This window comes from Electrophorus electricus, chromosome 14, assembly GCF_041902795.1.
Source record: "Electrophorus electricus isolate QZ-2024a chromosome 14, ASM4190279v1, whole genome shotgun sequence".
Classification (NCBI taxonomy): domain Eukaryota; kingdom Metazoa; phylum Chordata; class Actinopteri; order Gymnotiformes; family Gymnotidae; genus Electrophorus; species Electrophorus electricus.
Genome location: NC_137510.1, coordinates 16,602,501 through 16,627,250, shown reverse-complemented (window position 1 = coordinate 16,627,250; position 24,750 = coordinate 16,602,501). Strand labels below are relative to the sequence as shown.

At 40.2% G+C, this 24,750-nt stretch overlaps 3 protein-coding genes across 10 annotated transcripts in view; all 3 read left to right on the top strand.

Moving 5' to 3' along the window:
- Positions 1-32: 32 nt before the first annotated feature.
- On the top strand, positions 33-1,752 carry LOC113578059 (cornifelin-like). 3 transcript variants are annotated; one of them, XM_027011055.3, is made up of 5 exons: positions 33-191; positions 509-632; positions 883-1,019; positions 1,172-1,272; positions 1,504-1,752. In XM_027011055.3, the coding sequence occupies exons 2-4, from the start codon at positions 524-526 to the stop codon at positions 1,268-1,270; spliced, it is 345 nt and encodes a 114-aa protein (XP_026866856.1). In that variant the 5' UTR covers positions 33-191; positions 509-523; the 3' UTR covers positions 1,271-1,272; positions 1,504-1,752. The 3 variants fall into 3 exon arrangements, with proteins under 3 accessions (XP_026866856.1, XP_026866855.1, XP_081551982.1); XM_027011054.3 differs by having other exon boundaries at positions 1,172-1,285; XM_081695856.1 differs by lacking the exon at positions 1,504-1,752 and having other exon boundaries at positions 1,172-1,339.
- Positions 1,753-1,804: 52 nt separating this feature from the next.
- oscp1b (organic solute carrier partner 1b) lies at positions 1,805-8,558 on the top strand. Of its 3 annotated transcripts, none has more exons than XM_081695854.1 (11): positions 1,805-2,078; positions 2,592-2,733; positions 3,047-3,201; positions 4,107-4,274; positions 4,425-4,505; positions 4,657-4,760; positions 5,361-5,489; positions 5,730-5,799; positions 5,944-6,083; positions 6,230-6,293; positions 6,551-8,558. In XM_081695854.1, the coding sequence occupies exons 2-11, from the start codon at positions 2,709-2,711 to the stop codon at positions 6,668-6,670; spliced, it is 1,056 nt and encodes a 351-aa protein (XP_081551980.1). In that variant the 5' UTR covers positions 1,805-2,078; positions 2,592-2,708; the 3' UTR covers positions 6,671-8,558. The 3 variants fall into 3 exon arrangements, with proteins under 3 accessions (XP_081551980.1, XP_081551981.1, XP_026866874.1); XM_081695855.1 differs by having other exon boundaries at positions 1,809-2,078; positions 2,592-2,630; XM_027011073.3 differs by lacking the exon at positions 2,592-2,733 and having other exon boundaries at positions 1,809-2,078.
- Positions 8,559-11,454: 2,896 nt separating this feature from the next.
- stk40 (serine/threonine kinase 40) overlaps positions 11,455-24,750 on the top strand; it is a 15,170-nt gene continuing 1,874 nt past the window's right edge. Inside the window, exons 1-12 of one of the 4 annotated variants that reach the window (XM_027011049.3) lie at positions 11,459-11,522; positions 11,604-11,670; positions 14,813-14,939; positions 15,279-15,364; positions 15,872-16,015; positions 16,916-17,140; positions 17,357-17,409; positions 20,970-21,085; positions 22,216-22,360; positions 22,498-22,617; positions 22,791-22,875; positions 23,092-24,750. The exon at positions 23,092-24,750 is cut by the window's right edge and continues 1,874 nt beyond it. In XM_027011049.3, coding sequence (XP_026866850.1) covers positions 14,822-14,939; positions 15,279-15,364; positions 15,872-16,015; positions 16,916-17,140; positions 17,357-17,409; positions 20,970-21,085; positions 22,216-22,360; positions 22,498-22,617; positions 22,791-22,875; positions 23,092-23,310 — 1,311 coding nt within the window. In that variant the 5' untranslated portion in view covers positions 11,459-11,522; positions 11,604-11,670; positions 14,813-14,821 and the 3' untranslated portion in view covers positions 23,311-24,750. Of the gene's footprint in view, positions 11,671-14,546; positions 14,731-14,812; positions 14,940-15,278; positions 15,365-15,871; positions 16,016-16,915; positions 17,141-17,356; positions 17,410-20,969; positions 21,086-22,215; positions 22,361-22,497; positions 22,618-22,790; positions 22,876-23,091 lie in introns of those variants that run through there. The other 3 variants (XM_027011048.3, XM_081696448.1, XM_081696447.1) reach the window with 3 other exon arrangements.

Sequence of the window (24,750 nt, the reverse complement as noted above, 5' to 3'; positions counted from 1 at the left end):
TAAACTTTATTGACGTATTACAAGTTCAGTCACATGCTCTAGTACAATGTGCAATTCTGGCCTGTCCCTTGCTTGTGCTCAAGACTGGGGCGCATCGGAAACGTTGCAGGCGGGTTGCACTGTGTGGTAATGTGTCACAACTTCCTTTTGAGCTTAAAGATCCAGCTCGAGAGGATCACAAAGTAGACAAGGTAAGTTTAATGTTTTCAGTATTTTATATTTCATATTTTGTTTTATATTTAAACCACAATATAAGAATAATATGATTTTTTGCATCTTGTCTGCATTTGTTTCACATAAATTCGCATTTTAGAAAACTGCACTCTTGATACTTAAGTGTATTTAAGCAACTACTGCGTCTCGTGTATTGACCAGAGTAATATTAAATCAGGTTATTTTTACTTTAACTAATATTTTTGAGGGCTTCTACTGCTATTACTCTATAAACTGACATTTCCTGTTATTTTACTTGGTTTCTCTAAAATGGGGATGTGTTGGCCCTTGGTAGACCCCTGCAGTTAATATGTCAAACCCAGTGATTACTCAGCCAGGAGCAGCCTCTTATGGAACCAACGTGCAAACAGGAGAGTGGAGCACTGGCCTGTGCTCCTGCTGCAGTGACCTGCTAGTATGTGAGTACTAAGAAATCTCCAAACTTGAATACTACCTTTTAAATTTCACATCCATCTCATTAGGTGATCATGGCTTTTGATTTGCTGTAGTTAATTAAACGTGTATTATCTTTTCTTTTGCATAAAATTGGTCCTTGAAATTTTATTATGCTATTCTGTATTTATACATACATTATAAAATTTCAACTTTACACTTTCCCAATATTCATGTTCGTTCATTCATTCATTCATGAGATTGTGATTGTCCTAGGTGGCCTTGGATTTATCTGTCCTATTGCATTGAGCTGCTACACAGCTAACAAGTATGGAGAGAATGCATGCCTTGCATGTGTTCCTGGAGGCATGGCTGCTATGAGGACACACATGAGACTAACCTATGGCATCCAAGTGAGTGGCCTTATATCATTAGATTCTATCATGTCTGGTGACTGATGTTAATGTAATAAATTAGTGATAAATAAAAATGTATTTTGCCAACTGATTTGTGATAGATTTTCATTGTTATATAGGTTTCACTGAATCATTCATCTTTCCTATAGGGTACAATATGCAATGATGCCCTGATGACCTGTTGCTGTGGAATATTTGAGACATGTCGAATGGCCAGAGAAATTCGTATTAGGAATGGAGAAGCCTAATTGTGTGTTACTACTGTAAGACTGTAGCAAATACCCAGATCACTTGAAGCAATATACTTTCTGATTTTTGTATGTGAGAATTTTTTTTAATTCATATAAATTCAATGTGCATTTCCTAACAGAAAAATATATACAGTAAAGCAAGTAATAAACAATTAAGGCATAATTAAGGTCAATAAGGTACTTTTTGTTTTATAACTAGTCCAATTTTTTTTTTTTTTTTAATCATGCAGGTTGCGCTGTATAGGGAAGAGGTTCTGAGTTTTAGCAGAGGCTGGAATGTGCCTAGCCTCAGCAAGATGACCCATCCAAACTAAAGAAACTGTGATAGTCTAATGTAAACATTGCGCCCTATCTTTTTATATCTATATATCATATTTCATGTGATTAATCAATTCTTATCCTGTACTCTGATAATGACTAAACATATTACTAAACATGAAAAATTATGAATAAAGTTTAAAAAAAAACAAAAAAAAAAACATGATGATTTGTGCTCATCATGGAACAGTGAGTTTCTGATTGGTGCTTGTTCGTCGTGACCTGACAACCAACTGAGCGTTTACATACGCTTGTTCCATTTCTAAGCTTATCCTATTAGCTAAGATAACGCCAGTTAGGTGGCTGTAATTACTAAAATACACTGTTAAAGAGTAATATTTAAGATAGGTATACGTGCATTGAAGTAAAGCGAAGATGTCGACGAGAACTCTACCTCTTCTTTTCATCAATCTCGGTGGAGAAATGCTCTACATCCTCGATCAACGACTGCGTGCTCAGAATATTCCAACAGACAAAGCTAAGAAAGGTAGTTAGCTAACAAGCTATTCTAGCATACAAACTAGCCGACAAGATTTATGTAAACGTTGCCAGCTAGCATTGGTATACTTGTCAATCGAAATTATCAAAATACATCTATGATTGAATTCCTATAGTCATTTAGTTGTGCAGTCCATTTAAACTTGCTACGTTTTGTCACTTGCTGTAAACGTAGACCTTAGCTAACGCCAGATAACTAGCTAAGTTACTAGCAGTTTCCAGTGGGTAAACCTACGTTGGGATATTGATCTGCAATTTCAAATACTACATTTAGCTAGCCACATGCTTTGAAATATATTGAACAAGCTGGAATCTCTTTAACTACTACCTGTGATGATTTAGAATTCTAAACTAGCCGGTATAAAAATGCAAACAATATATAATGGCACAATGAAATAGGAATCGTACCACAGTCGGCAGTGTGTGGCTAGATATGCAATTGCTTTTCGTAGTTGACAGCTAGTTAGTTCATTTTAAATTTGTCCTTTTGCAATCTTTGTAGCCATTGTAACAGACTGGATAGAGGAGGACAGAAGAAGAGGTATTGTTACATTGCTTGCTTTGTTGGTGACGATGAGGCAAAGTAGCATTAGTATGGGTGTCTGCACGACTGCTGGCTATGGATCACAAAAGATCTCTTTTTGGTATGCCTAATTAATTTGTATCATGATAGAATACAAATATGAGATGAGGAATTGTTCAGTACAACTCAGCATTAGGAGCTTTTTAAAGTTTGTGTGGAACAAGGTCACCGAAGAGCCAAGTCAGCAGTTTATCTCAGTTTGATAGTTAAAGCTGGAATTTGAGAATGATGCTCTCAGAATCTCTTTGAGACAATACACAGCAGAGTTGTAGCTATGTAGTTTTTAGATTCTGTTATGCTTGCTTAGGTGCCAACCTTTATAAATAACAAGTTGTTATGGACTCTCAGTGTATGTATGTTTTCTGTTGTGGCAGTCATGAATGACATCATTACTACTATGTTCAACAATAAATTCCTGGAAGAGTTGTTCAAACCACAAGAACTGTACTCCAAGAAGGCTTTGAGGACAGTCTTTGATCGACTTGCCCATGCCTCTATTATGAGGCTTAACCAAGCTAGTATGGACAAGGTAACAGCAGTAACAACTTTTCACATATTCCAACTCAGTTCCACAAAATCACCCTTTAGTCAAATCAAACAAAAACATGAAACTTGTGTTATGGAGTTATGGAAGATGTAAAGGAATTTGATATTAACTCCTTTTTTATTCTTTTAATGGAACGATTTCTCTATCTTGCTATTTCATTGTAGCTTTGCTATGATATTTTCACCGTAAATATCTGACTTCTGTCTACACTTATGTGGACTGGCCTAAAAGTTACATTTTTTATCACACACCAACATTGACCCACTCGAACCATGGTTTTCTCTAATCTTAGCTACTGTCCTAGCTAGCTTTTTTTGAAGATAGCCTAAACATATTAGGTACAGCTTGCTGGTTTATATCATGATGTTAACGACAGTTACTACTACTACTACTCAATAATAATAATAATAATAATATCATTATTATCATTATTATTGTTGTTGTTGTTGTTGCTTCTCTCTTTGTAGGGTGTTCTTATTGGAGAAAGGGCAAGAACAGACTTTTGTTTATTAGACACAAAAATAACAATGGTGCTTAAATGATTTTAATTTAAGAGACTTGAAATATTAGTGATTCCAAATTAATGAAACTATATTTATTGTAGCACATAACCAATAACTAAAGTTCAGAAACAGTATTAAACTCATTATTTTACATTATTATAAGTTTGAAATATTCTTAAATGTTTTAAAATACAAATATTTTTACACTTTTTTGCTGTATTCACATTTGCTGAGCTTATTCTTTAATTTATTGCGAAAATTTGGCTACAAATTATGTGCTTAATAGTACCCTCTGCTGTATGGTCATGTTTTTGAAGTGCAAGTTTCCTTGAAAAGGGTAGTGCTCATGTTAATGTGTTTGCGTTGTATTTATCTGCTGTCCAGCTTTATGACTTAATGACCATGGCATTCAAGTATCAAGTTCTTTTATGCCCTCGACCAAAAGATATTCTTCTTGTGACCTTCAACCACATGGATGCAATCAAGGACTTTGTAAGAGACACCCCCACTATTCTCAGCCAAGTGGAGGAGACATACAAGCAGCTCATAGAGGTAGAGCAACTCAATTCCATCACTAAATCTTTGGTATTATAGTTCAGATGATCTAACTTGTTTGTTTTTAGCTACAAGGCCATTCAAGACAAATTAATCAAAAAGTCACAATCAGTGGTATAATATACAAAATTCACATGTGTCTTTCAGATATATACTCCTATGTCTGGTGGTGAATTTCAACTAATTAGACAAACACTGCTCATTTTCTTTCAAGATATGCACATAAGAGTAAGTTGCATTTACATTATCATTATTAGTTTTTAGTTGCAATATTCATATATGAGTATGTTATGATCAGTCCTGGGAATAGAGGAAGTATGAAGAAAATAAAAACCTTATTTTAAATGAAACAAACATTTGAATTGACAACATTTCATAGGTGTCCATATTTCTGAAAGACAAAGTGCAAAACTCCAATGGACGCTTTGTACTCCCCACATCAGGACCCGTTCCATATGGGACTCACACTCCAGGACTTATCCGGTACCTTTAGATTCTGTTCTGTTGTCATGACTTTTAGTTACCTCTGTACACCTTACTTGAGCAGTAGCTATCTGGAATATAATACAAATGAATGACAGGAAGGAATGTATATATAAAAACGCTGCTGGTTGTAAATTGTCATAGTGAGAAGATGATTTTCATTGCCATTTGTGATTGCTGTCTCTGCTGTTAGTCATCCTCTTGTTGAACTTACATTAGATAAAATGTTTTGTAAATACTGTAATTAGTAATTACTGCCAGATATATAGCCTAATTATTTTTAAATTTAATTGGTCAACTTAAAGCGTGTCCTAATTTGGTGAAGGATCAAGTACTGCTCTGATTGTTAGTGTAAATACAATGAAGAAATAAACTAATTTAGCCACCCTTTAACTGTCTAAAAGATTGAGTAGAGGTCAATTATTTTACGGAAATGGCTAAAACTATCACCTTACATTACATTACTTTAAAAAAAGAGCAATATAGTGAAGGCCTCCCTAGGCATTCTATCTGATGCCTATGGAGTGCTGATGTTATTGTCCTTTTTCTTCTTGAAGTTGTTTTAGAGGGTTTCATTTTTTTCTTGTTTGTGGTTCCCAGGATGTTCAGTTGTAATGGTGATGAGGTGAAGAGGATACAGTTTCGTGATGATGGAAACTACAGTGCGGCTCTTCGTGAGGGATCTTTCGATTTGTTTGGTGACAGAGTTATTAAACTTGGAACAAACATGTGAGCATAACTCAAGTGTAAATCTGCCTGTATGATTTAATGCAGTTTCTCCACAAAGCTTTTTTTCATAGTTTACGCTTTGTAGGATTATCTTGCATGATAACTAATATTTTAATTTTGTGTCATGTAAAGTTTTGCCAGGTGCAAGAGAGCATCTATAATTGATCTGTAAGTAATTTCTGTTTTATGCAAGACAGATACTATTTCAATGGAATGTGAAATCTGGAATTGCTTCAACAGGTATAGTGTGAGCCGTCCTTTGGAGACACACATGTCTGGAACCTCCAAAAATTCTTTACAGCATACCAAGGTAAGGTAGTTAAAGCTATGAATAAAATATAGACCTAATATTTAAAACTTATTATTATAAAGCAAAATTATTTTGCACCTGCCTTTTCTTTCTATTTTCACCCCCAATATTAAGCAATCCTGCTTTGAACACATCTTTATTTAGGTCAACACAATACCAAACCCCTTGGCCAAGGAGGAGCTCAATCTTCTTGCTAAACTGATGGGAGGACTGGAGGTCCAAAATCCAAGCAACCCTGACTCTGGATTCCGTGTTAACCTTTTCACTACTGATGAGGAGGAAGAGTGTGTTTTTTTTGTTTTTTTTTTAAATGAGCTCTTTAGTGCTGTAAAACAGAATAGAGCCACAAGTGCAAAATCTTATTTATATGTAGTCATGCTGAAACCACAGTGGTTCTTTGGATTACTAAAGAGGTCATTTTCACCCACAGGGAAGCTTTGATATCAAGACCAGAGGAGCTCTCTTATGAAGTTATTAATATACAAGCAACCAAGGTAAGGTTAGACTGTCTACAGTCAACATAATGTCACATTTTTCTGTAGTGTTCTATTTCAGCTAATTGTTAATTGCTCAAAGTAAAATAATCCCCGAATCGATATGACCCTCAAATGAGCTTCTCAGAATCATCCTGTGAATCCGTCTGTTAAGGATTAAAAGTGCCACATTTACAGTAGGGCATCTAAGGGAACAAGATGGCTATGAACTTTCCTCACTATGTCATTGATCACACTGGTCATTCACTCTGTTTTAGGATAAAAAGGCCAATGCAAAGTTGGCAAAGATCATGGGTGAGTTTAGTGAGCTGGAAGAGCCTGCCCCAAGCTCCAGTAGCAAAGGTGATGACCTGTTGTCCATGATGGATGGCCTGTGACATGGAGTGAATTTGGCTGCTGTTAAGTGGTCAGCATACTGAAAGCTGTTCGCACTCAGAGTGCAGTGTCTCACTCAAAGTGACAAGAGACCTACCATCTCACACAATAGCAAAAAAAATGGAAGCTAACGTGTTTATGTTGGTAGAGTCTGTCAAAGTCAGATATTGTCCATCTTGTTTGGATCCTCCCAATGTTTGACATTCTTTTTCTGAGCAAGAATGCACTGTAGCCCTGTTGTGTAGCTGTGGAAATTTATAAATCTTGTCAAGAGTAGAAAGTTTGCAAAGCTCACAGTTTTTCCATCCACAAATGCCTTTTAATGTCTTAATGGCCATGGTTTCCCTCAAAATATACCTAAAGTACTGGTGAGGTTTAGTGAATTATTAAAATAGGAATGAAGTCTTTGGTTAAAATGGACATTATTTCACAACATCAAGATGATAACACTACTACCCCTTACCTGTCCACAAACAACTGAATGCTGCTTTCAATTTTGTTGATGATCATATTTTTGGAGATTGGTTTTGCCATTATGTTTTTCCACACAACTTGGACTTATCTGTGTGCTAATGGTCATGTGCAGTGCATTTATTAGGCATGTTTGACTGTAGTGAACATTAAAGGAAAATTAAGGGGGAATTGTCTAAAATGTCCTTTTGATTTTGAGGCTTTTCACACTTCTGTAATATCATCTGCTGTGCCATACAAGATGTGATGCTCATGTATATCAAATCCATTGTAGAATATGTGCATCACATTTAGTGATTAATTATCAGTGCATATCAAAAACAAAACAATGTTGTATAAGACTTGCAAATGCATAAAAATGCCACCCGAGAAATTCTAAAAGTTGTGTAACCTTTTAGACAAGAGTTTCATGGGATGTGTTTCTGTTATAAAATCAGAGAACGAGTCAAGAGGGTAAAGTAAATTTGTCACATATTTGCACTTGCATAAAATGGATCATGATGATTTTGTTTTTATTTTGGTTGGATTTCTGTGCTTTCTGTTGATAAACTAGCTGGCAATGCCTAGCTGAAAGATTATAAATACAGTTCATATTAGAATCCAATTGATCAAACTCCACATGTACAGACAAGGGATTTAAAAATGAATGTTAAAATTAATTTTCCAAGTTCTCTCTACCTGCAGTCTGCATTAGATTTTGAGACTGCATTAGATTTTGAGATGCCACAAGTTACAATTAGATCTGAAGACAATGATATGTGATTTCTGATGTGTCTTAGATGTCTCAGAGAAAAACCCATGAAAGTGGTATTCACTGAACTGCAATAGATCCACTAGTAAAGGATATGACATTATGACAACTGAAACATATTTAGAGAAGATTTTTGAAAAATTATTTAAGCACATGGCAGATTCCTAAGTGCACTTGTCCAGATTGTTTAGCGCAAATCATTTAATCAACAGAATATTTGAGATTTATGTAATTCACTACATTTTATAGCATTTGTGTTTGTTTTGTCAGGATTTAAAAGACCAGCCATATTAAAGATTTTTTATTTTGTCTATTTTGTTCTGTGGTGTTACAGAGTAAAGCATGGTATTATTACATGACAAAACTGCATTTACTAAAAAATCCATTAACAAATCTTATATTTTATTATTTAATGAAAGGGGAAATGTTTCAAAAGAGGTTCATTTGTGTTGTTTTGTTGAATATCAGTGTGTATTTAGATATGAAATGAAATTTTCATTTGCCAATAAAAACTTTAGAACTAAAGTATGTGCTTTGTAGGAAATAAAGATTGTTGATCTTATTGTTAATACATCTGGTTAATACTAGATGGCGCTACTGAATTATAGTATTTTGTGTGCAGCATTAAAATAGAACATTAATTCTAATAAACTACCACAACTTTATTATATTCTTGACTGCATGTTGTATGTAAGAGAAGGCTAGAGAGAGCAATGGCACTGGATAATTACTGGAGAAGAACTGTCCCTTCCCTGGAATAGTAATGTTTGTGAGAGTTTATATGCAATTTCACTTTAAGAGCTAATTAATATAGCTCGGATAGTAAAAGCTACGCTCAGTGTACAATGATCCTTTATAATATATAGTTTCACTTTCAGACAAACACCAACACTGAGACTGTCATAAAACAAATGAATTAGGCTGATGATGAATGTTGATAACAGAAAGCCCCCCTATTGCTATACTCTCAGAGCCAAGTTTTTTTTTGTTTGTTTGATTTTTTTTAACATATATATATATATATATATCACCCCAGATATTTCGATAAACTACTGAGTTACATTGTTTGACTGGACCACATGCAGATAGGTTCTGGGTGTACATAATAGAATAAACTTTAATGACTTCATAACTACTCACCATGATTTGGCATAACTTGTGAGCAAGTTTTGTATTTTGCCTGGCTCTCTTTATATATTGGTATTTAAAAGATAGTGTCACAGCTACACTGATTGCACTACACTTATATATATATATGACAGTAACTTCATTGATGCTCTAAATTTGATTTTAGAATTTACAGTTGGGTCAGCTTCTGGCCAAGGGCAAAATGAAATGAAGATATTATATCTTATTATGAAAGACATGCTCCTGCTAGGATTTGATGACTATCTTGTATGGCTAATTAATGACTGCTCACTGCTGTATGTGCAGACTTCCTATTGATGTTCAGTCTGTATCTTTGAGTTCAAGATTTTTAGTATGTCACCATACTGTTGCACCTGGTTTTAAGTCATAGTAATCCAGTATAATAATTACCTGTCTTTTGTAAGTGTATTTGGATTAGAAACACTTTTGGAGAGTTTTGGGGTTTTTTTTAACTTAATTTCTAACACAGCCTCTTAAATCTTATTCATTTGAAATATGTTAATTTAACCAACCATACATTCAGCTAGTTAATAGTATATTATTTTAATATATGGTAAGCAAATTTACAGAGAATATTTGTGATCATTTCAGCATTAGTATCTATAAACTCTTGTTACAGTGATAAGCAGCTTCATTTAACAATTGAATTACAGCACAGAAATGTGTTTTGCTTGCTTTCATTTCTTCCCATCTCCCATCTTGAGCAACAGACAGCACAATCTGCTGATTGTGTTGATTTGTGTAGCATTGCACACAAATCATTGGCTAACCACTAAGGCTAGTCATCTTGTCCTACTGCCCACTCAGTCTCTCATTCACCTACGCTGTTCAGTGCTCAGACAGTTGGTCTTTTGATGTCTTATTCTTATAAGCAATTCTGAAAACCCCTCTATTCAATTGTATAGTCGTGGGAGAGGTATCCTGCTCCCACACATAAATGAATGAATTGCTGTCACATTCATTCCCAGTGTGATCACACTTTACCTTGTCATTGCCTGTTTATCACAGCATCACTGTCAACTAATGGCATTTATTCTTAAAAATTATATTCCAAGAACCAGTTATGTTCCAGGAATGTGTAACTAGTGTTCCTGAGTCCTCGCAATCCTTGACTTTCATGACATGAATGTCTGTCTCAGCATTTCTGTTTCTGTTAACCTCAGTGTTGCAGTATTTCCATTCAGTTCTTCTGTGTCCACTTTCAATGGTAGTACAGACCAGCAATTCAAATCACCATGGTGACTGTAACTAGGTGACATGGGGGGCAGCCTGCAACTGCATCAAAGAGAAATAAGAATAGTCTGGGCACGTTTCAGACCCCCACAGCACAGCTTCCAGTCACGCACTCTCATAATAGCCATGGGAAAAAAGCTGTCAAAACATGCTGAGGCAATAGGTAATGTAGCTAGATACTTCAGTACTTCTCTTTTCTGTGCTACTGTAGGGTGATGTTTTCTGTGTAGTTCCATAATAAATAATGGTCTTTAAATTGTGATTCCATTTGTCATGTTTTATGTAACTTATTTTATCATTTTTAAAGTGGAACATTTTATTTAAGCTAATTGTTTCTAAAAAGTAAAATAAATAAATGATACACAGTCAGTTTGAATAACACTATGAAATACTCTAAAGGTTTTTCTGTCATACATTCTTTTACCATTTTCTCTTTGCTGACATCACCTTTGAGTAGCCTACTCTCAAAGTATGATTCAGTTAGTTTCCACACAGAAAACTAAACTGTGGGTTGGTCAATGTTAAGACACAGGCTGATAAAGTATCTCATGTGGCTGAAGGTAAAAGCTGTGCTGAGTCAAGGCAGGAAAATCAGTTGTGTCCCTTTAAAAGAAGAGTTCTGTTTGACAAGCTGTTCCTCACCTGCCCACTTGTGTGAAGTGGAAGTTGCTGGTGTGGGTGGAGTTTAGAGGTGGTACACTAATATAGGAGATCTCAAGGGTTTTGTGCATAAGAGAGAAACGATGGTGACAATGCTTCGCTCAGTACAGTAGCTCTCTAATTATAGGCGTCTGTAGTAGGCCTACCAAATAGCTGTGCAGCAGTTGAAATGATATTATTTACTCTGTATTTTGCACTTCGGTTTAATAACTCACCACTTATTATTTCCTGCCATCAGCTTGTGTATTTATTTCGGTTATACGAATGTACAGTTTTGAAAATGTAACCAATTATTCCTAATATAGGAATTTTCAATATAAAACAATACGTTATTTAGCTGGTGAATTTATTTACAAACAATTTTTAAAATAATGTTGGAGTAACTACAAATTTAAACTATATCTGAGATAAGGTGGGGCATTATTGCTTTTCTCTTAACAAGAGACAAAAGCCTGAAAATACATTTGTGTTTTATTGGCTGGGACAAACTGTCATTCATCTTACGTGCGTCATTTCCGTTGTCAGGTGGTGCTGCTATGGAAAGATGTGATCAGTAGTCCCAAGAAGGCTTTTCCTGATTGCTCGTTTCGGTAATTGTGAAATAACTTGCATTTTGAAAGGTAGAGTGGTTTATGGTCAGGAGTAACACTCTATGCATCACTCCTGAGCAGATAACTGGACAACAATGTCGGCAGTTTTGTAGACAACAGAGGATTCCCCCGGCGGTTTTAGCTCGAGGTAAGTTATTAAATGGCACGTCAGTCAGTAGACCAAGGTTGCGAACCTCCGTTAAAGAACCAGGCTAGCCAACCTAGCTGACTAGCTAGCTAGAGAGTTGGCTAGTCTACTATATCCGGTAAGCAGGTCGCTTGCTATGCTATTTCACTTTGCAAGGATAACGTCATTCCTTTTTCAAGTGATGTTAGCCAGCCAGAGTCAAACGTAACGAGTCATCACTGTTATTAGCTTCATCATTGATCATTGCAGTTAAGCTAGCTAGCTAAAAAGTATCAGTTTAAAATGGTAGCTAGTTAATTAGCTGGCTAGTTTAGTTGTCCAAGCACGCCAAGACTGTGTTTGGGGGGAAAGCGCATTTCTCACCAAATTGTAACAGTTTACATTTATTATTAAAATAATAGCTGTTTGTCTGCCTAATCTTATAACCGAACCCTATCCATAATGTGAGCAACTAAGCAAGCAAGCAAGCTAACAATTTAAGCTTAAGCGATGGTTCCTTGCTCCCCTTGACTGATATGCTTAGGTTACAGTCTCGATTCCCCTGCTGTAAGAATGACATTATCGTCTATCATGTAGTGTAAAAATAGTCAAAGGTAACTATACTATCAATAGCTAGGTTAGATGGTTATATTAGAAACTACGAACGACCTGTTAGCCAGCGTAAAGGCTTGGTGCAGATGGACGATTTTCCTTTTAATAGCTCCGGCTTTTATCTGTTTGCAGGTAGTGCAGTTGTACTATGCCGAGGTCCTACATAAAATGCCATTGTGTTAACTACATGCTTGTCTAGGAAACTGATTAACATTTAAAATATACGTATCAGTCTACATTAACTTGTAACTTATTTCCAAGTAACTATACGTATTGCTGAAACTTGCTTCCTTTCAATTTAGCTTTCTTGACAATATGGGCTTATGTTTGCACAACCCCATTGCACACAGATAAATTACATTTCACCTTGTGTGATAGCGTTGGAAAAGAAATTCCTCAGACAAAACACGAGTTGCTGTCGATAAAATTCAAAGTTTAAATGATGAATGAAAATAATATATTTTAGATGAATTTCAATGTCCAACTACAAATGCATTCGTAGTGTCGTTTGACTCATTTAACTCAATTAGAAAGCTTGTGTATCGGAGCAAATTTTAACATTCACATTTTACGTGAAAATGTTGTGTAAATGTTATTGATTACAGCGATGGGGAGTTTCATATATTTTTCCGAATTAAATAAGTAGGTACTCCCTTTACTCAGCAAGACAAACATCCTGCCCAAGCATCTGATGAATCTGTATAATGCAGTCTCCAAGTGGACTAAAAAGTGCACTTTTTTCTGCCACATTAACGTGAAGCATAGACTGCAGTTAATGATGCACCAACACAGTCTGTCTCCTGATTTAATTAGTTGTATATTTTATTCTTGTTTGTGCTTGATATAAACTATAGGTCCCATTTAGAAGAGATCTACAAAAGTGTCCAAACCTTGCTAGATAAAGCATGAACATGGTGTCACTTTGCAAAGCTGTCAAGTAAAAATCTGTTAATACATCTCAAAGGGTGATGACCATGTGATCATGTCTGTCACTCCAGTCTGTCGCATTGTCAACAGTCTGGAGCTAGAGGAGAAAAAGAATCCCCATTGAAAGTGAGAATTTATGTACAGTAGCAGCCAACTGAACTCCTACTCCCTCTAAACAAGCTGTGCGTTCAGTTCAGAATGGCATCAAAGAGTCTTTTCATGCTTATTCTAGTCATTCAGAGGTAGCTACAAAACATGAATCCCAACTATGCCCAATATGCTGAATGCCCCAGTTACATGAATATGCTATATGTGAATGTTAAACTAATCTAAATTTGTAATGTGGAATGGCTGTAAGTCTATTTTCTGCCTTCATCCTCATGTTATTTAATTAGAAATTACATCAGAAGCTAGTCACATTTAACATACCAAATTTGGCTTTGTTTTACTTGCCCTGGGTAATCTGGAATCAATTTGTTATTTAGTGTTGGCCAAAGCTCTGAAAATTCGCGTAAATGTTCTCTCACTTCCCACATTGTGGCAGGATTTTTGATATATCTGTATGATGGTTGTACTGCTATCAAAAGTATTTATTGTTTCTGACTAATCAAAGCCAAGTGAGAATCCTGGGACTCCTCTGTGATTCACATTGTTTAGTGTTGGACATTTATTTCCTTCTGACAGGAGTCAGAGAGAGAGTTTCATCAAATTATGAGAATCAATTTCCTGATATAACAAAAAGGCATTGTTTCATTCACTTGTCTATGGATGTCTGTAAATATTTACACATTAATCAAGGACACCTCAATCCTAAGATGCTCATATCTGGAAATAAACTTATGTATTTGACCTTAAGTGCTTGAGTAATTTGTTGGACTTTGTTTTTAAGAGAACAAGATAAATTGTGAATCATGTAAATTGTACCACAAATTTGTAGATTAGGAAGTTTAAGAATTGAGGGAAGGGTTGAATTGAAACTGCAGAGTTCAGTATTAAGCTATGGTCAATTTTTGTAGACACGGTCTTCCTTGAGTGTGTGCATTTGCATGTTTGTATGATGGCCCATCTGTTCTGCCTAGACACTGTGCTGTACCAACATTTGCTGATTTTAGAACGTGCTGATGTCCACCTTGTAACTTATGCGAGTGTTCCCATCATGTTGCTGAGGTCACCTCAGGAGAACTGACACCAGCAGCAATCCTCTGGTGATGCAAATGGATCTATGATGGCCTGCCATTCATTCAGGACCAGTGCTGTTGGCAGATCATCTGATTTGTCGTAAAGTGGTGGGGAGGGGTTAGGCTATCTCTTACTGAAACCAGCCCCCATCCCCCCACATAAATGTCTTTTTTTCCCTTCCCTGTGACTCACCCTTCACTGCCAGTCTACTGGAAGTAGCACTGGACTGAATGTTTTCTTTCAGATTTGGAATGTAGTGAGCCAGTTTCCCTCTGTCAGGGTTCTGTTGAGGTGTTTGGTGTGTCTGTTTTTGTTTTGTTTTTTGTTTGTTTTATCCTTCAGTTGTGTGTTTTTATTTGCAGAGTAGGTCTGCTAGTCACCACAAATACTCACAAAATTGGTTTGTTTATTAATATATTCTAACCTGGCTCTCTTATTTTTACAGATTTCTAGAATGTCTAAGCGCCGTGTTTCAGAGAGAGGGGCAGGGGAGTCTTCGGGCAGGGCCAGCAAACTCCTTTGTCCTGGGATATCTGGCAACAATGCTAAGAGAGCGGGTCCTTTTGTTTTAGGTAAGGGACCTAAGAGCATTGCCTGCAAATTGTGATGTGACTGTTTTCATCCATATGTGCTAGTGTAGGTAATGTGTGCTCTGTTACTGAGCTGAAATGTCCCAATTTTTATATGGTATTTCTCAGTTAGGTGATTCAGATTTGACACTAGCAAGGTGTTTCTTTGCACAAGGACTGTTTTGCACCTTTAGGTTGCACCTGGAGCTACAGGAAAAAGCAGAGCAAGGTGTTAAAGGACTGCTTTGGAAAATGTCTGAGGGAAAGTGCAACCTACTGCACAAACCAAACCTTTTGGTCCTATTAACAGCTGTTCACCCCTACCACCTCTCTGTTTACCAGGGCCCCGACTGGGGAACTCTCCTGTGCCGAGCATAGTCCAGTGTCTGGCCAGAAAAGATGGGACAGATGATTTCTACCAGCTGAAAGTGAGTCAACTTTCTCTTTCCCTCCTCCCTCTTTTCTTTTATTAAAATGTGTTCTAGCATATTATCCAGGCCAGACAACAGCAAAAGACCTAGTGTTTCTTAAACTCAGAGTGAACCTTTGACCTTCCTTTACAGACCTTGTCCATATTGTTCATTTATGACCTTGTACAAAAGCTTCACCTGATCCAGATTAGAGCTGACAACTACGGGCAATTCCACTAATTTATGGGGTGCTATTACATAAAGAATCTGAATTCTTGCTTCAGCATCTAGAATCTTACTTTCAACCCTTTTCTTCTGCAGAGGTTCTAATATCACTCTGTATGAAGGCTGAGGGATGTTTTATTCACAGTAAATGAAGCTTTCATCAGGTCAACTGTGTTGTCTAAGGATCAGGCATTAGTTTACTTTGTCACCAATCGGAAGATAAGGATGCTGAATAGCTCAGGATGCTATAAAATCCTATCTCTCGGGGTCATGCCCTCTGAGCTTTGGCCTGTGTTTTAGATCTTGACCCTAGAGGAGCGCATGGACACAGGCACAGAGACTCAGGAAGAGAGGCAAGGCAAGATGCTGCTGCACACAGAGTACTCACTGCTGTCTCTGCTTCACAACCAGGACGGAGTGGTGCATCACCATGGCCTCTTTCAGGTAGGAGCAGTAGATGCACAGCTAGCATGAAGATGTAAATATCAGTGTGACTGGTTTTGCTAGAAAGATCATGCTCCAAGCCAATCTCTCATACTAATGTGCCATGAAGTTTGTCTTGTAATGTCGCTCATAGTCATTAATTTTTGTAGCAACTGCAGGATTCGACTTGTTGGTTGTTCAGTTATTCGGCTCCTCCTGTGTGAATTTTATTTTTTCTATAAACATTACTTCTGCAGGAACATTTCACTATGCAAAGCTGTACATGACTCACGAGTTCGTTTAGTTTCAGTTTGAACCAGGCGTTCTTCTCCCACACTCATGTCCCACGGCCACAGACGCTGCCGCCTCTGTTCCGCCTCTTCTCTCAGCGGAGCCTCACCAATGCGCCACTACTGCGGGTGCCATTTGCTCAAGCATGCACCATTGATTGTGGAAAGGTCTCTAATAATCCAGTGGGCCTGTCACTATGGATCAGCTGTGTAAAGCCACAGAGTGAACAGTGTGCTCAGCCAGCCCTTGCAAATGCTGACCAAACTAATGATGAAAGGCCAGGCACACGAACACTTCTAATGACTGGAGAGTATTTCTCATTGATACTGCCATAAATGTTTCGTAGTCTCAGAAGATTTATGTAAATCCATTTCTGCTCTCTGATTGTTTGAATTGTTTGTGTCTATCCATGCCTTGTTTGTTGTCTGCAAGATGTGGTGTGTAATTGGTTTGCTGAGCCTTAAGACTTTAGTGATTAGATTGTGGCAAAGGTGCTTTGTAAAGGTTACTCTTTAAATTTTGATAGAGGAGTTGCTGTGTTTTGCATGGCTTTCTGTGAAAGCAGTATTAGACCGCCACCACTATTCCCTTTCTCTGCAGTCTTTAATACATCACGTCTCTGTTTGCCAGGACCGCTCTTATGAGATTGTGGAGGACACGGAGGCCAACAAGGTGCGCAAGCTGAAGAAGCGGATCTGCCTGGTTCTAGACTGCCTGTGCGCTCACGACTTCAGCGACAAGACAGCGGACCTCATCAACCTGCAACACTACGTCATCAAGGAGAAGAGACTCAGTGAGCGTGAGGCCATCGTCATCTTCTACGATGTGGTGCGAGTGGTGGAGGCTCTGCATAAGGTGAGCAATGACTTATGGACACCCATCTCACAGTTTAGGAATTTTTTTCTTACCCCTTCTACTTTCCCACAGTCTTTCATAGGTCTTGTATGGGGTATGGTATTACAGAAGCAAGTAATGTTACTTACTTACCTATGCCCAAAAATGCAATAGAATGTGACCAGGTCAAAGGGCATCACCATGCTAGCTCCTCAACAGCTGTGTTTCCCTCTGCAGAAGAACATCGTGCACCGAGACTTGAAGCTTGGAAACATGGTGCTGAACAAAAGGTAGGGGCTCACGCTGCTGTTTACCTTTGGCCGTCTACTTGCTGTGCATGCTGGCCCTGCAGTCAGAGAGAGGGCAGGTGCGTGCTCACACAGCGCGGCTCAGCCCAGGCCCTGCAGGTTAGTGTGTGATTCAGCCCTGTGGTCGGCCCTCGCCAGCCGGGAGGGAGCCGCTTCCAGTGAAAATAATTTGGCGTGGAACGTGCCCTGCTTTGTTTTCTGGAAAAGGGAGAGCACAGGGGGAAACCACACGTGGAGGCGGTTGGGGGGGGATGGGCCGTTTCAGGTCAGCGAGTGCAGTGAATCGGATCAGCCCTGTGGAATTTCAGACTCCGTGACTTAAAAGCTGTCTATAGACCCTCTGTGTGGTGTGTGTATGCATGTGAGACAGCCGTTTGTGTTTTTTGTTGTAGGTTTTTTTTATCTGCTCTACTAAGTAAGACGCAAATGGCACCATGAGTAGAAAGTAAGTAAGAAAGATGCATTTGGCACTCATGAAACTACTGCTGAGTAATTGAAACTCTAGCACTTATTGTTTAGTATTGCTTGTTATTGCAATTATCATTGTCTGATCAAGTTTATGCTTATTTTGCACTACTTCTAGGTATCAGCATTGATTCCTGTATTTCAGCAGTATTCTAGTTCAATGGTATCTTGAACTCTAACCTACTGTACTGGCTAGGATGCATTCTATGAGTAGATGACAAAGCACTTTAGTAAGTCGCTCTGGATAAGTGCGTCTGATCAAATAAAATGTAGAAAGTTCATTTAGCTATTTTATCTTAACACCATGCAAGTTGGACAGAGCTATAAATAATGGTGTATACTGAATAATTGAAATCTGAAGCTCCCTACATGTTGCTCTTGGGCAGTTTGTCCTCCATTAGTCTAATCCTGGACCTCACACGGCTGCACCATGTGAGTTTGACAGCATTCTCACATGGTGCAGCAGAGTGAGCTCCAAGTGGGTCTCCCAGCAACTCCAACCCAACACAGCTTGCCAGTCCTTTAGAGCTGAACGGCATGGGCCATTGAACGACACGTGTATAACGTGTTTAGGAGACCTTGTTAGTATGGCGTGTGGCCAAACCTGCTCTGTCTTTGACTGCACAATGCAAGTATGTGTAAAGTGTGGAGTAAGCCAACTTCAGACATAGTGCAGCACAGTTTCTGCTTAGTAGTTTTTTGCTTAGGCATCAGTTGTTCTTTAATGCTAGTTATGAATAGTTGTCCTTTTAGCAGGAGTAAATGGAAGATGCCAATCAGAAGCAGCACTTCTAGTATGAGAAGAAAAAAGTGAGGAGACACTGACTCTCTCCTTCCTTCACTCACTCACTCGTATCCAGACATTCACATATTGTCCCTGGTGGTGATAAATGAGAGCTCTGGTGAGACGAGCTCAGTTGAGCAGGAGAGCAGAACACTCTGTCCCAGCTGGAGACAATACAGAGTGTTGCCAAAGGATCCATAGCTGAGAGATGAGTCACACACATACACAGACGTCACCCTGGCAGGGCTGTCCCTCTGCAGTTTTTCCACATACCTCTCCCACTCTCGTGTCTTTTCAGCTTGTGCTTTCTGCTGATTGTAAATTGCTTGCTCTGACTGGAACCAAACCCTTGCTCTGGATGGGATTTTTGTAGGTTTTCACATCCAGATTGGAAATTTTAGAGTTCATCATAGAGAACATGGCAGTTTTACCTGAAATCAATTACAATCGTTTAAGTATGTTGAATTGAGTGGATTACGGTTATGCTTACATTCACCCTCTGCAAAATCTATCCCGTTCATAACAGAAATGATGCCATGTTTTAGGGTCACTTCATTAAACAAGCTTATTTGGTGTCAAATGCAGCTTTTACAGTGTCCATGTAATAATGGGACTAACCTACCCATCAGCTCAGCATTAAGTAAGAGGTTAACAAGTGGTGTTTGGGGTCAGTAGCTGCCCTGTGTGAGGGCCAGCTCCCTGCTGTGCTGGAGATGTGCTCTCACCTCTAGGACAGCTGCCGCCTCCCCTTCACACCTCACTCATGTCCTGCCAGGCACACACACTTTCCCTGTCACGTTGGGGGGTTTAGAGCTGCTGCAACAAAGAGATCAAGGTGTTTGAGCCCTGTAAATCTCTAATCGGTAGTTGCTGCAAATGGCAAGCTAGTTTTTGGCAATGTAACAGCCGTGGCTTCCCATGATGAAACCTGTCCATGCACTGCTGTATACAGTAGTGCAAAAGTGCATGTGTCTCTCTGCTTCATCGATTTGTCAGACTTCAGGGGTTTTTGTTTTTGTTTGTTTTGGGGGTAAAATTTTGCAACAGCTAAGCACACATCCTCATTTCATCCCAGTGAAGCTCTTGCATGCTCTGTATTGCTCTAAATCTGGTTCCTGTTTCAGCCCCTGTTGCCTAAGATGAGGAACTCCTTTACTGAAATACCATGTGAAAGTCCCATGTTGACTTTCGAATAGAGACAGCTGTGTCAGGATTTCAGCCTCAGCACTTCCCCTTGACTTTAAATCCTCTGCTCTTCCCATCAGTGGGGCTGTTTTTAGCCTCAGGGATAGGTGAGGATGCTTCCCGCTTCCTCCCGTCAGCAGGAAGTGGGGCTGCTGAGTGAGTGTTGGACGAGGTGGCCATAACTGGTCGCTTGTGAGTTCCATGCTAGTGTAGCTGGTATGGCCTGAGCATCCTCAGTGTGCCATGAAGGCAACCGGAAGCGGCCCTCCACTCTGCTGCAGAAGGCTGAGCAAACCCGACTGCATTCGGGCCCAGCCAAACCAGAACAGCACTACGTGACCTGCCAACAGGAACATGCACTTGTCTCGGGGAGCCACCCTGATCCCGGCCCTGTGCCTAGCCTCGCAGTCCGGGTGTGACAACAAGAAGGAGTGGAAGAAGCCATAGCAAAGAGAACATGATCGAGAAGATGTGTCTAAGGGAAAGCAGGCCAACTGGAGGCAACCAGCCCTACCGAGGCTTTTGTTCCACAGTGCACGTCTTGTCCTGTGGAGCAGCGCACTGAGTTCATGCATTCTGCTTTCGGCAGCACTCGGTGTTTGTGTGCGTGCATGGCTTGAAGTGAAAATAGCTCCCGTCACTCCTCTTCACTCTGATGAGTTAGTCATCGGAGCTCTGGTGCTAAGCCACAGGTTGACTCACTTGTTTGTCGAAGTGTGGCCTGTGTGTGCTGTCATGTTTAGTTCTGTTACCTCTGAAGGCAGTGCGGCTGCACTCCATGGATCACTGCCACCTACGACAGTTTAGTTGTGATTACACATACTAAAATATCAGACATGTTCGTACAGATGCAAACACAGGTTACCTAACAGCAATGGGTAAAATTTCAGCATGGCAGGGGGTGCATGGACTGTTTCTTCCCCTTTTGTCTGCCCATTGTGCTGTTTGGCCAGTGAATAGTGTGGTTTTTGGGCTTTTGCTTTTTTTTTTTTTGCTTTTTTTTTTTTTTTTTTTTAACTTTTTTTATAGCCAGTTTCAGCCAGTGAATTGTTTAGTAATATGGCTAATAGTGTGTGTGTGTGTGTGTGTGTGTGTGTGTGTGTTGCAGGACTCATCGGATCACTATCACCAATTTCTGCCTGGGCAAGCATTTGGTGAGTGAAGAGGATTTTCTGAAAGACCAGAGAGGCAGCCCAGCCTACATTAGCCCAGATGTCCTCAGTGGTAAGATGTTCAACGGGGGGTGACATGACTCACCCTTCATGTCACCACTGTAATCAAAACCCATAAACTCGACCACCCATGCTGCTCTAATTATGACAGTCAGGAATGGCAGTTTGGCTGAGTTGGGTGTAAGCCATGTTGCTGCCTGTGTAGTGTTGCATGTGTTCTGTGTACCTCTTGTGACTGAGTCACAAGGAACACTAAGGTCATAAGGAGCAATAACAGTAATAAAGTTCTGCCCTTGATCTTCCATTTTGTAGCTGAACAGAAATGGGCAGGAACACCTTCCTGGCAGGCATTGACAAACCAGACAACATTTCATTCTTTCTTCTGTGTTTCGAGGCAGATCTAGAATCAGATTAGTCTTGTGGTATGTGTCTGGGAGCCGATTGGCTAAGCATTTGTTTGCTCTCCGTTCTCGTAAAAGCAAAAAAAAAAACTTGGACCCAGATTAGCGGAACGTGACAATAGAACAGCAAAGCACTGCCTGAATGAGTCATCAGCATGAGTCACACTTGAGTCACAGCGCCTCCTTCTTTCTCTTTTACCTCTCTTCCCAGTTCTTTATTTTTGTCTTTTGTTTTTCTATTTCTTCCCCCTTTCTTTCCTGTTTTGGTCTGTCTCTCTTGTTTGAATTTGGTTTTTATATTAATGGAGGAGGGAAATTGTAGTCAGTCTGCCCCTACAGCTCAGGGTAAGACACTATAACGTATGTGGCACGCAGTGCATGTAGTAGTCAGTGATTTGGTGAACTTCTGCTGTATTTCGTCCTTCCTTCACTGAACATTCATAGGCATTGTTTTTGTTTTTCATATATATAAAATAAACCATTGTGGCAGGGAGTGATGTTTTTAGATGCATTGGTTACTACTAGAAGAGTGTGAATTTATGGTGGCATTAAATGCCAGGTACCAAAATATTCCTCTCTGTGTTCCTGTGAGCAAGCAACCTTGCTTTCTTTTCCAGCATTAATTCCTGCTGTGCAATATAACTTTCCTTCATAGTTTTAGTAATTCTTGCCATATTGAGGGCATTTCCTCAGTGCAAGTTTTTAAGCTGCTGTGTAGTCGAGCTAGAAGAGACATGCCTTTCTGCTGGAGCTCTTACCGGTGCTTTGCACTCTGTTGCAGGCCGCCCCTACCGCGGCAAGCCCAGCGACATGTGGGCTCTTGGCGTCGTACTGTTCACCATGCTCTATGGCCAGTTCCCCTTCTACGACAGCATACCTCAAGAGCTCTTCCGCAAGATCAAAGCTGCAGAGTACTCCATCCCAGAGTAAGTGACCTACTCCTACTTCTCTCATGGCTTTTTCCTTATAAACATCCAGCGTGCCCTGCTTCCACTGCCTGAGCAGCATACTGTTCGGAATGATTTTGCCCCGATGCTTCTTCGTGTTGTGTGCACTCGCACAGGGATGGCCGTGTTTCGGAGAGCACAGTGTGTTTGATCCGGAAGCTGTTAGTGCTGGATCCCCAGCAGAGGCTGACTGCGGCCGAAGTTCTGGAGGCCCTCAGTGGCATCATCGCCTCATGGTGAATCCCGCCGAGCCACTGACACCCTGCTCCTCCTCTTAGCACCAAACCGACTTGCAGCCATCACACAAATTCAGTGCAATAGCAGTAAAGCCTCATCATATTTGTTTAGTTCAATAAACTGCAGTCCCTTGGCGTGTAGTCCTCCATGTCTCACAGGCTCTGATTTGTAGGCAATCTGTGTCATCCGTGAGTGGCCCCCTGCAGGTGGTGCCGGACATCGATGACCAGCTCAACCAACCGGAGCTTCTGCAGGAGGTCAGTGCCTAGATACTTGCTCAGCATGAAAATTAATTATCCTTACAACACTGCTCATGTACCAGTGTTCTTCTAAATGAACATTTCTATTAATAACTGTTGAGGTAATTATGAAGCTTTGAAACATGGGAGTGTCTTGTTGTCTGCCTGCACATGTTGCTGTATGAGGTAATCTCTCACTCTTTCGCTCACTCTCCCTCCCTCCACACCGTTCAGGCAAAAGTGATGGAGGAGTCATCACAGTATGAGTTTGAGAACTACATGCGGCAGCAGCTGCTGCTGGCTGAGGAGAAGAACACTATCCATGAGGCCAAGAACTTCCTGAGCAAGAGGCCATTTGGCAGCGTTCCACCTGTGCGACGCCTGGGCCAGGATGCCCAGCCCGTCAGCCCTCTGGATGCAGCCATACTGGCCCAGCGCTTCCTGAGGAAGTAGCCTCCCAGGCCCGCAGACCGCCTCAAGCAGCTCACTGTGAGCGGGATGCACAATGGAACTCTGTGTGTGTGCGCGTGCATGCGTGCACGTGTATTTGGGTGGGCAAAAATGGCATATTGAACAGTTTGATCCCATCTGCTCCTCTCACTGGCTGAGGAAGCGGACTCTGGCTTGGACCCCTCCCTCTCCCTCTGACCTACAGACATTATCAGCAATACCGGGACGGAATCATGTAGCAAATGGACACACTTACACTCACTCGTATGCATGCATGCATATGACATACATACATACATGCATACATACATACATACATGCATACATAAACCTCTCATTCTCCCTTTCCACTCTTCAGCACTTTCCATGGGAACATCTCAGATCATCTGACATTTAGCTGTCACCCCTCAATCTGTCCCTTTCCCCTCAAGTAGACCAATCTTGGTCTGTCCCATCTGCATCCATGACTGCAAATCTACCTCTTACACTCTGTTTCTGTCGCTCAGTCCGTTTAGAACTATGCTCTCGATCCTTTTGAAAACAAGTATCCAAATGTGGGGGTAGTGCCACAAGCAGAGGCTAAGAGCATTATTTAGTGTGCAGAACTCTTTGGCATGTCAAAAGCAGTTCTTGGTTTTCCTCATTATCTGAATAAGCTTTGTTCCCCCTCTCTTGTTAGAAAGGTAGCATTTTACATAACATTTTTATTTTTGTGTCCCTGTTTGATGTGTTCATTCTTGTCAGCTATAACCTCACTTGAAGTCATACTACAACACAAGGTGTCTGTATTCCTTCCTCCCTTCAGTGGGCATTCATAGGCAGCTAGCGCTGAAAGTCTTATTGCCAAGAACGTTGCAAAAAGCACCTCTCTACATCCTGCTGCCGAGTGAGGTACGATATTCTCCCCTCTTAACAGGCCCAAAAATCTACATCTATCCCCAAATGGAGGGCTCTCTTATGGTGAGCCCCATCCCCCCACCCCCACCAAATTAATGCCTTCTGGGTGCTGCTCATTGGGCTGCTGGATATTGTGCACACAAGCTTGTGCAGCTCACAGCTTTGGCCAGATGGCAGCAAGGCAAGGCTGTCGGGCAGAAGCACGCCGGTAAGGCGAGGCTGTCAGGCTGCAGTTCCGTGGAAGCCTGAGCTCCTTTTAGCCCCGGTGAGTGCAGCCCTTCATGCCTCAGCCCAGTCTCTCTGTCTGCTCACTCTCTGGAAATGGGCCAGCACTTTAATGTGCATCTCCTGAAGCAAGCCAGGGTTCTGACGTGCCAATTGGGCGTAGAGATCACGGCTGCCTTTCAGGTCAGGAGGTGGGGCAATTGGCGATAAAGAACCCAGCATGTTAAGCCAGGATGTCAAGAACTCAGCATTGGCCAGGAATGTATAACCATCCCTAATCTCAGCTTCCCATTTTATTTAATGGCAATGTCATTATTTATC